This window comes from Pelodiscus sinensis, chromosome 8, assembly GCF_049634645.1.
Source record: "Pelodiscus sinensis isolate JC-2024 chromosome 8, ASM4963464v1, whole genome shotgun sequence".
In the NCBI taxonomy this organism is placed as follows: domain Eukaryota; kingdom Metazoa; phylum Chordata; order Testudines; family Trionychidae; genus Pelodiscus; species Pelodiscus sinensis.
In genome coordinates, this window is record NC_134718.1 from 43,435,199 (window position 1) to 43,450,409 (window position 15,211).

Below are 15,211 nucleotides of genomic sequence, written 5' to 3' on the forward strand. Positions count from 1 at the left end.
AGGCACAACGAGGGACCTGGCACGAGGCAGAACTAAGCAGTCCCAGCTTGCACTGGGTCCCAGTACGTCCACACTACAAAGTTAATTCGAACTAACGGACGTTAGTTCGAATTAACTTTGATAGGCGCTACACTAGCCCTCTGCTAGTTCGAACTTAATTCGAACTAGCGGAGCGCTTAGTTCGAACTAGGTAAACCTCATTGTACAAGGACTAAGCCTAGTTCGAACTTACTAGTTCGAATTAAGGGGTGTGTAGCCCCTTAATTCGAATTAATGGGAGGCTAGCCCTCCCCAGCTTTCCCTGGTGGCCACTCTGGCCAACACCAGGGAAACTCTATTGCCCCCCTCCCAGCCCCAGGCCCCTTAAAGGGGCACGGGCTGGCTACAGTGCCTGTGCCAGGTGCAAGCCTGCCAGCACCCAGCCAGCAGACCCTGCACCTGGCACGGCTAGGGCCAGCCACCCGATGCCCCCCAGCCCTCCCCCTCTTCCCAGGACCAGGCTGGCGGCTCCCGGGAGCTTGCCCAGGACCGCAAGAGGTGGGCACCCGCCTGGTCCAGTGCAGACATCGTGGACCTCGTCCACAACCTCCGCAGTAGGCACAGGAAAGCGCCCATCTAGGGCAGGAGAGCTGCCAGCCTGGCCACCCAGGAGCAGGTTTGCATGAAAATCAAGGTGGTCCACTGAGACCCCCGACCCTGAGCCCTGAGCTTAGAATGGCCGTACTGGGTCAGACCAAAGGTCCATCTAGCTCAGTAGCCTGGGATAGAGGGGATGGATCAAAGACAGTGACCAAGCCATTTGTCTCGTGCCATCCCTCTCCAGCCTTCCACAAACTTTGGGCAGGGACACCACTCCTTCCCCCTGGCTAATACCACTCCATGTACCCAACCTCCATGAATTGATCTCACTTCTCTTTAAACTCTGTTCTAGTTGTAGCCTTCACAGCCTCCTGCAGCAAGGGGTTCCACAGGTTGACTCTTTGCTTTCTGAAGAAGAACTTTCTGTTATTAGTTTGAAGCCTGCTACCCATTCCTTTCCTTTGGTGTCCTCTAGTCCTTCTATTATGGGAACTAATGAAGAACTTTTCTATATGCACCCTCTCCACCCCACTCATGCTTTTATAGACCTCTATCATATCCCCCCTCAGTCTCCTCTTTTCTAAGCTGAAAAGTCCCAGTCTCTTTAGCCTCTATTCATATGGGACCTGTTCCAAACCCCTCATCATTGTAGTTGCCCTCCCCTCTCCCACCCTCTCTCTTCCCCTCTCCCACCTCCTTTTCCCAGTCTCCCCCAGTTTTGTTCAATAAAGAGAGATTCTATTTTTGAACAGAATTGTCCTTTATTTTGTACATCAGGAAGGGGGGTTAGGGAGGGGTAAGTGGAAGGAAGAGAGGGAGGAATGGGGTACGAACCCCTTATGGGGAGGACTGGGCTGGCTCTGTGGGATTCTGGGGGTGGAACCTCTCCTGCAGCCCCCCAATTGCCCCCTCTCCCCAGATGGCAGCCTGCGGCAAGTGAAGCCGGTCTGATGGCCAAGTGCTGTGATGTGCCCAGTGTGGGTACTCCGGGAAATCCAAGCCAGGACTGCTTTGCAAGCGGGGCACCCCTGAGAACTGTCTGTCTGGGGTGGGGGTCGGGTCCCTTTAAGCACAGCCCTCGGCTAGCCTGAGACAGTATCTCCACACTCTAAGTCCTCATCTGATGCCCTGCCGGCACTGCTTCCAGCCATCCTGAACCCCGGTTCAGGGTCCACTCTGTGTGGACATGCTAGTTCAAATTAGCAAAATGCTAATTCAAACTAGTTTTTTAGTCTGGATGCGTTAGTTCGAATTAGCTTAGTTCGAATTAGTTAGTTCGAATTAGTGCTGTAGTGTAGACATGCCCCCAGACCACTTTGATTCTGCCTTTTAAATGTAGTAGGAGTCAAGCGCTCTTACTACATTTAAAAAGCAGAACCACAGTGGTCTGGGACCTGTCATGAGCTGGGACTGCTCAGTCTCAGGTAGCGTCTGCTCCTAGGAGCTATCCCCCTTATCGACTTATTGAGTAATCGATGGAAATTCCATCGACTACTCAGTTAGCTTATTAACCACTACTTAATATCCCTACAGCTAACTCTGATTATGTATTTCAATAGGACACTTGTCTTAAGGGTTGCTGTGGCCACTGGTATATAAGAAAGAACTGGTTTGGATCAGTTACTTTTCCTTTCTCTGCTCTTCTGGAACAATCAAAGGTAATTATTATAAAAACATTTTAAAAACTTCTGGTGTATCAACACAAACCCTTAAGAGCTTTTGCTTTTGCTGAAAGCAAGACTTTAACATGTTTAGATTATTGATAGCAATGATCCTCACACATTAGAAAGCATGCATTGTTATCATATAACTTCTGTGGGATATGCCATATGTGAGTGTCGCTAATGTTTCCTTGCATAGTCAAAAGAGGTAAAAATGCAATCCAGCCTACAACAGGAATTCAAAGACAAACTTCTCAAAAAATGTTTGGATGTGATCACTGGTTTTGACTCCATTTGCCACAGTAGCAAAACCTAATGTTCAGAAACTGGCTTTTCCAAAGGGTGAGGGGAAGTAAAAGGCTGAGGGGAAACTATACTGAAGTTGCAAGAGCCCCATAGTACCAGACTGGAGGATTCAGTCAGAGCACTCAGCTAATCTTTTTCAAGCTGTAGAGTCTTTTTACTGACCCAGGGTATATAAAACCTTGTAATTACTTGAGAGGACTATGGGAAAATGCCATAGTAGTGGCCTTGTGAGGAAAGATAAAGTGACTGGCCGATCCTACTTATCAGAAGCATCTGAGTTCCTATGCACCAGCCAGGATAGATATAAACTGTGAACAGATCATGGAAGCCTCCTGCTATGGTTTAGACTAGAGTATACTATACAACCTCACTATCATCCAGAGACTCAGTAATGTTGGGAGTCCCTCAGTAAGGTGTCAGGCAGCAAGTATGAAAAATCGGGGCATGGCATAGCGGGTAATAGGCACGTATGTAAGACAAAGCACCAAATATAGAGACTCCCCATATACAGTCAGGACATCTGGTTACACTATCCCTCAGTAACCTTTCAATTTGGCTTTTCCAGAATATCTCATCCATTTCTGGGAGAGTATTTCATTCAGTTCTCTGGGATCCAAAAACTCAGTTGCCAGCTTGACACTCAGGTTACTTGGTTAGGGTTAGAACAGCTCTTTGACCATCCTGGCCAGGCCCAAATGTGCATGGGTTTTAGACACAGGGTGATACTACAATTCCAATTCATGTCATGCACCGCACAATTTATATTTCCTAGCTACTAACATCTATACTTCTTGCATATAAAGACCAGTTGCTTTGCAGATAGCATAAGGCAAGCATATCAGTTCTGCTTGTTTCTACTTAGTTTGTTTATTATGAACATAGTCACAATAGTTAGTTTAGATAGTTACTAACATTTATTCACAATAGTCAGTTGTTTCAGTAATTACTTGTTCTGGCCTGTTCAGCAGTTACTTTTTCAGGTATATCATGTCTTAATTTGGGAATGCTCAGGTCAGCTATATCAATCCTACCAGTGGTTCCAAGAAGATCTTCACTCTTTTGCTGTTTTGTTTGCCCTTCACCTCTTCCCTGGTGTGTCCTACCTGTTGAAACAGGTCCTGTTGCCTAAGAGCAACCCTACATTTTATAGGCTTAAGACTGAGTTTTGGTAATTAAATAATCAGTAGTCCTAACATATATATAATTCACTGAGAGTTGGTTTTTCATACGTTTATGTAGTGAAAGATTGGATCAAAGGGTGCAATATTATTCTTGTATTTGCAATATAGTTGTTTAATTAGCCATTTTTAACTACTTGATATTTTACATAAAACCATCCAAAGAGAATTGTGCAACAGCAGAGATTTTTTGTCACTCAGCAGAGATGGGGAACCATCTAGTCCCCAGCTTACCTGGATCCAGCCCCCAAGGCTTGGGGCTCCCTCAACAATTGATAGCTGGCACTGGTGTTCCAGCCCTGCGGATCTCCCTGAACAGGAGCGCCAGCGCTGGCTACCCACTGCGCAGAGTGCTGGGAGAAGCCCCGAGCCTTATGGGCTTGTGTCAGGTGTCTGACCCATGGGCTCTGCCTGGTGCAGGGGGAAGGAAGCAGCTGCTCCTCCTCCCCTTTCCCCTGGCTGGGAAAATGGCAGTGCAACAAAGCACCTCCTAGAGTCTTTTCCTCCACTGTTCTGATTGGCCATAATCACAGCCAAAGGAGCAGCAGAGGGTGGTGCCTCAGAGTGGCGGGGGACACGAATCCATGTGTGTCTCTGGAGAGCTGGACCAGGTATGCATCCCCCATCACCAAAACCCGGCATCCCCACTGGCTCCCCTCCCACCTACACTCCCACCCCCAATACACTTCTGCACCCTACCTACCACCCAGCTCTCCCACCCACTACCTGTTCCAGCACCCTGCCACTCTCCCAGACCCAACACTCCCCAACACCCTCCCTCTTGCCCAGACTCCACATTTCAAGCCTGCTTCCCAGAAGCCCTCTCCCACACACTGAACCCTCAGTTTTGGCCCCACTCTAGACCCTAGGGGGCCCACAAAATCTCCTAGCTCGAGCACCCGTAGGTTCTGGTGTACGAGGGAAATGTTGAGAGTGTTTTTCTGCTAGTTGGTCAGGGGCCACGTCAGTGTGTTTGGGGTTTTTTTGTTTGTTTTTTGCTTCTCACATTTGTGCAGATTTTTCTGTGGCTCAGCAGCCCCTGACCCATCAAAGATTTCCAACTCCTAGCTCCTTAGGTTTTAATTATTGCTGCTTTCTGGGTAAATGTCTTGTTCTAGATTTCCCTTTATATTTTCCTGAGACTGAAATCTACACTCATGGTGTAAAACTGTTTCACCAGGCAGAGGCACCATGTCTCCTTTAACATGGGACAGGATATGTTTTCTTGGAGAACCTCCCACAAGGTTTCCCATTTAAAATTTGAGGATTGTTGTCCTTACTCAGAAGCTAGTGAGTGGAATCTCTTGAATAAAGCATAACAATTACTAGTATTTTCTTTTATTGCACATGTTAAAATTTTGAATGGTTATGACCTTTATATTGTGATATAACATCTCCTGCCCTGTAGTTTGCTTGTTTTACTTAACATAATCTAAATATATTCACAGATCAGTGGCACATTTCAAGTAAATACGCCACCAGTTTTGCTTGGATACACGTGGAATAACACCTGTGTATCTCCTAAAGAAGAGAACTGTGGACAGAATGTAAAAGAATGTACCTTTTTAACCATGTTTGCTACAATTGAACCTCAGCTATCTTCTGTTGAAAATGATTCAGAATCAGATAAGGCTAGTGTTTATACTTAATATGCATCAAAATAAAGACTTGCAGAATAGAGTAAATTTGTTTCTTAAAGCAAATTATAATTCTTTTCGGGTATTTTATAGTCTTTGAAATTAGAAATATTAACATTGTAACTGCAACAATGATTCCAGTTTGCAGATCATGAAGATGAAACACTTTTGCAAAGAGCATACATTTTTAAAAAAAATTGCACGGCAAAATTTCCAAAAAGAAGAATAATAACCTCTGTTTTTGACAGTGAAGGAAGAAATATTTTAGTAATGAAATATATTAGGGCATTAAATCCACCACAGCTGCTACTTGATATGCATCTTGATGATCCTAATGCAACTTTTGTAAGTATGAGTTTATTTTCTACCATACAGAAAAAACATTCAGAACTGCTGAAATTAGTCTTTGATGTTCCTGAATTACTACAGGTTGAAACTCTCTAAACTGGGACTCTCTGATCCAGCAACATCCATGGCAACATCCAAATGTTGCTTGACCAGAGAGTCCCAGTGGATCAGAGCCAGAGGCAGGAGCCCAGATGGGCTGGCTGCAGGGGAGCCAGAACCTTGGAGCCCTGCTGTGGGAGTTCGGCTAAGTTGGCAGTAGGGCAGTTGGAGCAAAAAGAGGCTCCGGCAGGACAGTGGTCTTCCCTGGCAGGACCAGGAGCCCCAGCAATAAGGCAATGGTCAGCAGTAAGGCAATGGTCAGCATCCAGGACCACAGGATGCCGCAGCATGGCCAGGAGCCTCGAGGAATTTGTGGCACAGCTGGCATGGCTGGGAGCCCTGGCAGTGGGGCTACGATTAGCTGCGGCAGGGCCGGGGTCAGCCATGGTAGAGCTAGACGCTCCAGGGCGGGACTGTGGGCTGCTGTGGCAGTACTGATGGGGACAGGAGCCAGGAATTTCAGTGGGCTGCTGGCAGAGCACTGGGGCCAGGGGGGGGGCAAGAAGAGCTGGACTAAGGGGCCACAAATAATCTCCCTCGGAGGTCCAACCTGTATGATAACTTACATTTTTCTCTATAACTGCTAAAGAAGCTCCTATTTATTACATGAGTAATTCTTGATAGCGTGACAAGAAACTTAGAATAACTGTTGTTTTATATTTTTTAATAATTCAAAATCGAGATCTGTTCAGTAGATATTTATAACATGTACACCCTGGTATTTACATACATTGCCATTTCATTTCTAGGATTTTATTGCTCGATTTGTGTCTTTAATTCCTTGTATATCAGATACATTGGATGAAAATGCTGATATTGATGTTTGGGTGACATCAGAGGTAATAATTACATATTTAATAATAACTGTAGATGACTTAATAGGTAGTTGAAGTAATCCATTTAATGTGCATTAACATTTTGAATTAAAAATATTTTGTTTTATAGAGCGAATAGCCAAATCTTGACTGCTTACCAACCACAGAATAATGCTCCTGTTGTCCCTTAGCACAGTCACATCCTTTAAAAAGAAGGAATAAGTTCTCAAGAAACTCACACAAGCTGAATCATGTGGATTTTGTGACAAATCCTCCCTCAGAAAGTAGGGTGGGAGAAGGGGGATTATAGGGTGGGCAAGGAAAGGCTGTCTCCAAAACTTCAAATTCCAGGTATTCTCATGTTATGTCTCAGTCCAGGTCTATACTTACCCTGAGATTGATACTCCAGAGATCTATTTTCTGAGGTTCAATTTAGCAGGTCCAATAAGGACCCAATAAATTGACCTCTAATGGCACCCCCTCTGACCACACTACTCTACAGGGTCGTGAAGAATAAGAGAAGTCAACAGGAGAATTTCTCCTGTTGACCTCCCAGAATGGAGACACTGCAGAAATTCGACTTAAGGTATGTCAACTCCAGCTAGCTATTCTCATATTTGGAGCTAAGTATATAAGGTTAACTTTCTCTGGTATTGTAGACCTGACCTAAGTGTCCCTCTTCCACCAGTAGACAGCTTTCTTAGGAGCTGTGCTGGCATTGGCAATCCCTGTGGCTTCTGCACTGTATTCTCTGACGGAGGGGAGATGACAACATAGAATTTCTAGTAAATAACTTATTTTTTTACCATTTTGCATTTAGCATTGCATCAATTTAGCTGTTGGAAATAAAGAAGAGCATGCAGTGCTTCTATGTAATTACCTTCTGTATTTGGGGAAAAAAGCATGGGTGCTGTTGGGAACATCAGTATTAGAAGTAAGCACCATAATTTATAAAAAGTTCAAATCTTCATTGGTTTTATTCCTCACAATAGCATAAACAATGTAATGTTTATATGTTAAAGATAATAAAATATTTAGTCACTATCATGCTGAGATAAATATATTGGACACATTAGAATTGCCATGCCATATAGATCAATGGTGCATCTAGTCCAACGTCCTGTCTTCCACAATGGCCAGTAACACTAGCTAAGAGAAAGGTTCAAGAAACCCCATTGTGGACATCTGTGGAATAGTGTGCCTTAATGGAGATTTCTTCCTAGCTCCCCATTAGTTAGAGATTGGTTTGCAGCCTAGATGAGTTCATTATCTAACTGTTTAATCCTCTGAGAATCCTACTAGACTCTTGGCCTCAATGATATCAGTGAAAATGAGTTCCACCGATTAATTAGATATTATGTAAAAGTATTTATTTAATCAGTTTTAAATTTGTTGGTTTTCATTTTCACTCAATGTCCCTTAATTCTTATGATGAGAAAAGTTAAATAGGATGCCACTTAGTTTGCTTTCACTATTACATTTGTTATTTTATGTATCTCTAGTATGTCCTCTTATTTATCTTCTCTTTAAACAGCCCAATTTTTTTCAATTTTTCCTAATCTGTTCACTGCATTCATATTTGAATTCTAAATGAATGTTTTTGAGAGTTAGGCTTGCAAGATTAGGTCCTATTTTCACAGGATAGATAGAGCCCTTCAGGTATCCGCGGATATGGATGCAGATATCTGTGACTCATTTTTGCAGATGTGGATGCGGATGTGAATACAAATTTTGTATCTGTAGCTCTAAAGATAGAGAAATATTCATGAGGCAGCGTTAGGTAAACCTGTCCTTGCTTCACCTGTTCTTTCTAAAAACAGAAGACCATAATACGTTGTGTTGTCACTCTGGCAGCTTTCACTAAAGAAATACATACTCTTTGTAAAAAGGAAAAGTAAATATTGGAAGTTCATTTTACTTTCTTCACTGGAATTGTGTACATATTTAATTGATTACACTAATTTTTGTTGGTAGGGGAAAGTGGCATATGTATTAACTCATGAAAATGAAGAATATTTCCTTTGGAATCCCTTGAATGGGCAGTGTTATAAACAGTTTGATGCATTTTGTCCTTTACAGAGTGTTGACTGCTTAATCAATTGGGAGAATGTAAGTATGTAAAATTAAATCATGAGAGATACACAATGTTATGTTAGTTATAGACAAAATATTAAGTGACATTTTAAGGAAATCAAATAATGTAAAAAGTATAAATAATGGGGTTCCAAATATTTATATCATTTTAGAGACAGTACAAAACTTTGCTGCTTTGCTAGCTAGCTAGAATTCAATATGTTTCTACAGTATAGAATCCAATGTTTCTACTCGGATCTTTAGATGCTGTGCAGTATTTTAGTATAACTGAATCTGTGCAATCCTCAAAATCTTTTTATGATTCTGCATCATATGTTTCATCTGCACCACCTTCCACAATGGAGGACAGTAAGATATTTTAATTTTGTGTTTTCTCTTTAAATTTTAAATAATTAAATAGTGAGGAAGAAATATTTCTGCCATGGTAAACCATGGGATAAGAACAACTCTGTGCATAGGAGTTTATAAAACATTTTGCAGACTACTACATGAAAGTGTATTATTTCTTTAAGAGTATTATTTTTATTTTATTTTGGGTGTAATGCTAAACATCTGAGATCTGTACAGCAGTTTCTTAAAGTATGGATTTGATCCTGGAGTGTTTTTAATGCACTCAAATCTTGACTTTAGCGAGAACAAAAGCACTTAGCATTTCAAAAAGTACTCATTGGAGGAATGAGTTCCTCAGAAGTTCCTCTGAACCATAAAGACAGCAATGTCTTTGTTCCATGTGGTTGCACTACAGCTGAACATCAAGAAATCCATTCTGAGATAGGTGCAAAGTATTGAGTTCATAACGATCTCCCTAGGTGCAATATCAGCCAAAGCTTTTTACCTTCTAATGGATAGTTCATGATGTTAACAACCCTTATGTCAAAAATCAAATCAGTTCACAGACATCAACAAAAAATTGCCTTCAGTTACTCTGATGTGGCAGCTTGTACTTTTGTGACTCAGCTTGCCATGTTATGCCTTTGTTGCTTCCAAGGCTGGCTTAGAACAATTTATATACCAGACAAATAGCCTAAGAAGGCTGGTATTAGTCCTTCATCAAATAGAAGACTCTCTAAATTGATGGTAAAACTCAGACAACTGCACAGATGCACCATTCATCCAACCTTCCTCTTCCATCAGCATAATAACATATGCATTTCTGATGGCCATATTTAGGAATCTGCACCATTCAAACCAGTACAAACAATCTACCCAAGAGACACAGTTCCTCTCAGCTTCCTGGAGCTGAGGACAGTTGAGAACACGAATTTCCATTTCTTGCCTTAAAATAGGAACAGATCCATAAAAAACATGTCAGACCATGTAGCCTGAATGCTTTATATCAACTGGCAAGTATGTGTGTGGGAAGAAATCCCCAAAGCAATAAGGCTATGGAGCTGCTGCAGAGACAACTGCATCCTAATCTTGGCAGTTTAAATCTTGGTTATACAAAAATTATGGTTGATGACCTCAGCAGGCAGTTCTCCCAGAATTACAAATGGGAGTTGGATTCTTAGACTCTGAAGCACAATTTTCTGACTGGCGAAGTTCCAGAAGCAAATTTCTTTGCCATTATTAACAATGAAAATTTTGCTTGAGGGATGATAGGTCCTCCCTGACTGAGGGTATGTCTACACAGAAAAGTTATTTCGAAATAACTTTACCAGCGTCTCCCCGCCAAACCACTATTTCGAAATTAAATCGAAATAGTGGAGGGCTTATTTCGAAATTGGTAAACCTCATTCCACGAGGAATAGAGCCAATTTTGCAATTGCTATTTTGAAATAAGCATTTAGGTAGATACATTTCAAAATAGGGGGCCTCCAGCCCTTCCCAGGGTGCCCTGGTGGCCACTCTGGGCATAACCAAGAAAACTCCTCTCCCTCCCCCTCTCCCCGGAGCCCTTAAAGGGGTAGACTCTGGCCACAGTGCCTGTGCCAGCTCCAAACCTGCCAGCCCAGAGCCAGCAGTTGCTGCACCAGACCCAGTGGCCCCAGCATGAGCCAGGCAGCCAGTGCCAGCCAGCCCTCCACCACTCCCCAGGAGCAGTCTGCTGCTCCCAGGAGCCTGCCAGGGCCTGGAAAAGGCGGGTGCCTGCCTGGCCCAGTGTGGAGATCAGGGACCTAATTCAGGTTTGGGGGGATGCCTCCGACATCCATGATCTCCGCACTAAATGGAGAAACGCAACCATCTACAGGTGGATGCCTGCCAGCCTGGCCACCAGAAGCCACATGCAAACCCAGGAGTAGGTTCGCATGAAAATAAAGGAGCTGCAGCAGGCGTATGTCAGGGGCACAGGGGGCAGCTCCCAACTAGGGGCAGACCCAGACCTCTTCCCCTATTTTGATGCCGTGGACTGCATCCTGGGAGACAGGCTGGTCTGTGCCCCCTAGGTGGTCATCGACCCGGGGGCAGAGCTTGCTGCTTCCTGCTGCTCCAGCCCCTGCTGCCTCCTCAGCTACTGCTCCTCCTCCCACTCCTCCCACCCCTACTTCTTCCTCCCCACACTCCTAGAGATGCCAAGGGCTCCGCACCCACAGTCCTGAGAGACAGTTGGGCTGGCGAGACCCGCAACCCTGAGCCCTGAGCTTCTCTTCCCCCTTCCTCCTCTTGCCTCCTCCTGCCAGCTCCCTCCTCCCAGGTTTTCCCCTCCCCTGCCCCACCCTCCCTCTTCACCTTTCCCACCTTCTTTCCCCTCAGTTTCATTCTCTCCGCCCACCCCAGTTTTGTTCAATAAAGAGGCTTTGTTGTAATGAACACATGTGTCTTTTATTGTACAGCGGGGGGGGGGGGGGGGTAGGGATGGGTAAGTAGAAGGACATGAGGGAGGAATGAGGCACAAGACCCCAGTGGGGCACACCAGGGAGACTGTTACTGCCTGCAAAATATGCTGCCAGGCTCGCAGCAACACGTCCAGGAGAAGCACCAGAGTGCCCAGGGGCAGCTCCGGCTCCATGCTGCAAAGTGCTGCGGTGTCCTGAGTGAGGGCAACCAGAGCATACAGAGAAAAAAATGCTTTGCCATCCCTCAGCAAGGTAGGCAAGCAAGCAGGGAAACCTTAGAACCGGCTGTCCGGGGGGGTCCCTTTAAGCACAGGCCTCAGATAGCCTCAGGCAGCAGCCACACAAGGTAACTTCTGACCTGATGCCCTTTCAGAACCAGTTCCAGCCAGCCTTAAATGTGATTCAGCGTCCTATCGGTGTGGACGTGATATTTCAAAATAGCAAAATGCTATTTTGAAATGCATTTTTGTCTAGACGTGTTATTTCAAAATAAGACCTCCTGTTGTGCAGAGATACAGAAGGTGTTTTGAAATAGTAAAGAAAGATCTACTGAAATTCATACTTTCAAAAGTGGAAACAATTTCCCCACTGGTTCATTTAGCAGTGCTTTTTTGTTGTTGTTGTTGTTGTTCATTCTTCATTCTCTGCTGTCCTTGACTATCTACAGGAATTTAGAAGTCCAGGATTATATATGAGTTCTCTCAGGGTCCACCTACTATCTATGGGTATGTCTACACTACCCCGCTAGTTCGAACTAGCAGGGTAATGTAGGCATACCGCACTTGCAAATGAAGCCCGGGATTTGAATTTCCCGGGCTTCATTTGCATAAGCGGGGAGCCGCCATTTTTAAAACCCCGCTGGTTCGAACCCCGTTCAGCGCGGCTACACGGGGCTCGAACTAGGTAGTTCGGACTAGAATTCCTATTCCGAACTACCAGTACACCTCGTTCCACGAGCCGGAAAAAAGCGGCGGACATCTTTATTTAAATCCCGCGGGGGATATTTAAATCCCCCGCGGATTTCCCTATTCTGAAGTTGAAAATTAGCATGCCCCTTTCGGAAAAGGGGCCAGTGTAGACGTAGCCTTATTTGTTGAAACTATATAATAGTGGTTGCAACAATGGTCAGATTACAATTAAATAACATCACGTTTGGATCCTGGAGAGCATGCACACCCACACATATAGTGGAATATCAATAGGGACCACATGTCTCAAAAAACTCCAGTTATTATAAGATAAGTAATCTTCCTTTTCCATTTGACGTTTTGGGAGTTCACTATATGAATGGTAGGTTCAGGTTCTATGTTGTATTAGTGAAATGTTAGCCAAAATTATAGGTGCTTACGTCTAATCATCTTCAGCAGGCAGTATGCATGTACTGTCTTTCCTCGCCCACACTACATAGTTGTATTGGTATTAAGAAAAACATTTAAAAGTACATTTCACATCTTTTAATTTAAAACAACTTTTGTAGCTCAATTATCACATTTTATGCCAATGTTTTGATAGGTCTGGTTCAATGCACAGCAAAACAGTTCACCAATGTGTGTAAGTTTTGACATTTCAAAGGAAGGTTTTTGGAGACAGTTTCTACCATACAATTTCCAGTGCATAAAACCACAAACTGTACAGGTAACTTCCAATTTTCAAAGTTTATTGGTCTGCTAAAGATCATCATTGTTAATATATTGCTGTAATAAGTGGGAAGTAATTGCTTGAATACCCCACAATTAGGCTACATCTACACTGCCGTTTTTTTGTGGCAGAAGATATGCAAATTGCACTCTCATTTGCATATCTTCTGCCGATCCTTTTTGCAGAAGAGGTTTTGCCGCTAAAAAGCTATGTGTAAATGGGGCCATTTGTTGGAAAAAATCCTTTTGTGCAAGATCCCTTATTCCTCAAAAAATGAGGTTTACAGGATCTTGTGCTAAAGGTTTTTTTTCCAACAAATGGCACCGTCTACACAGGGCTTTTTAGTGGTGAAACCTCTTCCGCAAAAAGGATTGGCAGACGATATGCCAATAACAGCGTGATTTGCATATCTTCTGTCGCAAAAAATGGCAGTGTAGATGTAGTCTTAGATGTAGCTTAAATCCTTCTGGGAAAAAGTTAAGTGGGTTGGCTGTGCTCATTTAGAGGAAGGTGATGACTTATGTTACTGGATATAATGTATTTGTGAGTGACTTGATGAAGAAGGGCTCTAGGAGGAGTTGAGCAGTCCTGAAGGAGCAGCCAAGCCTACAGAGAAGATTTGAACAGAACCCTGTCACCTTATTTTTATAAGAGATAAATAAAGTGGGTTGGGAAAGGTGCTTGCTTATTGTACAAACTCTGTTTTCACTCAGATAGTTAGTGGGTAGATTGTTTACTACTCCTACTGAGACTCACTCAAGACAAATCAGGAGCTGTGGAACGTCTGTATGTGTGTGCCAAAGTGACATAAAGCTCATCTTTGCACTGTCCTGATAACGGAGCTATATGTGTAAAAGCAATCTTCAGATATAAATTAAAACAACCTGAGAATTGGTCTAATTGACATGGCTCTTAACAGTCCTAATGGGGTCAAAATCACAGCTCAGGATTGGAGCAGTGCGTGAGTGTCTCTACCGTGGCCTGTACCCTCCATTCACTTCATCTGTGCGTGCAGCTGGGTAGCTTAAGAGTCACTGGGATCATTCTTAGGGGGCCAACTGTTCTTACCTTATTCCATTAACAGTGTGGTGCAAAGTAGCTGCACTTCATTTGAGGATCTGGCCAAATGTCTTGTTATTTCTTAGATGTGTACTGAATAGGATATTATCTCTTTCAGCCAAAAGAAATACTGTACACCCCTACTAATAGAAGCACGGTGGAAGAACTACAGAACAGGTAGGGATCTTTTTGTATACTAAAAGTACATAGTCATAATGGAAGTTTGGGGGTACTCGGCTTCTTGGGGAATCGGGTCAACTGTCCATTAGTTCTCTACCAGATATATCTTTTCAGAACAGCCTGCTAACAGAATTACCTGAAATAAATATTAATTTTATGTACACTTGTCATGTTTATCTAAAATTAGTGTTAAAATCTTAGGACCAGATCATAAAAAATAAATGCTTTAAATAGTGATAGGGAGTTTTGTTAAATTTAAGTAACGAAACATGATTATTTGTAAACATTTTATTACTTTTATCGCAGGATTGAAAAGACCTTAAAAAATAAAATGATGGAATGGCGGTTTCAACAACCTACTCGGTGGCATCGACAGTGTACTGCTCTCTTACGACAAATTCTTCCCAAACTAGAATTAAGAAATAGGAACTTTGTCATAGAGAAAGAAGAAAATAAATTGGAAAGTTTACTGGAACATTATTGGGTTAGTATTTACATTATAAACAATTTAATTTTATAATTTAAATTGTAAACAATATTAAGAGATTAAATTGTATCTATAAAGGTAAAATGTAAGTAATAAGAAGAACATAATGTGTATTAATAGTTGTAGTATTGAGGACAAAAGCTCACATGGTCAAACATCTTTTACCACTGTATTTTAAGTCAGATTATAGGTATGGAAATAATAATGACTAGCTATATAAAAGAGAAACATAAACAACTTTTAAATGCTCAGAGTAAGAACCACAGCCTTACATTTCTTCAAAGTTATAATGTTGACATACAAATATGTAAAAAAGTTTTTTGGCAGAATGCATCTTTTAATAGAACTCACAT

At 42.8% G+C, this 15,211-nt stretch overlaps 1 protein-coding gene across 5 annotated transcripts in view; it reads left to right on the top strand.

Annotated features, from left to right (window-relative positions):
• Positions 1–15,211, top strand: part of CC2D2B (coiled-coil and C2 domain containing 2B) — a 148,018-nt gene that overhangs the window by 120,204 nt on the left and 12,603 nt on the right. For 4 of the 5 annotated variants that reach the window (XM_075935191.1, XM_075935190.1, XM_075935192.1 and 1 more), the window contains 8 exons: positions 2,139–2,237; positions 5,503–5,706; positions 6,558–6,647; positions 7,444–7,557; positions 8,598–8,732; positions 13,007–13,129; positions 14,310–14,368; positions 14,678–14,855. In XM_075935191.1, the coding sequence (XP_075791306.1) occupies positions 2,139–2,237; positions 5,503–5,706; positions 6,558–6,647; positions 7,444–7,557; positions 8,598–8,732; positions 13,007–13,129; positions 14,310–14,368; positions 14,678–14,855 (1,002 nt within the window). Of the gene's footprint in view, positions 1–2,138; positions 2,238–5,502; positions 5,707–6,557; positions 7,210–7,443; positions 7,558–8,597; positions 8,733–13,006; positions 13,130–14,309; positions 14,369–14,677; positions 14,856–15,211 lie in introns of those variants that run through there. The other variant, XR_012905635.1, reaches the window with a different exon arrangement.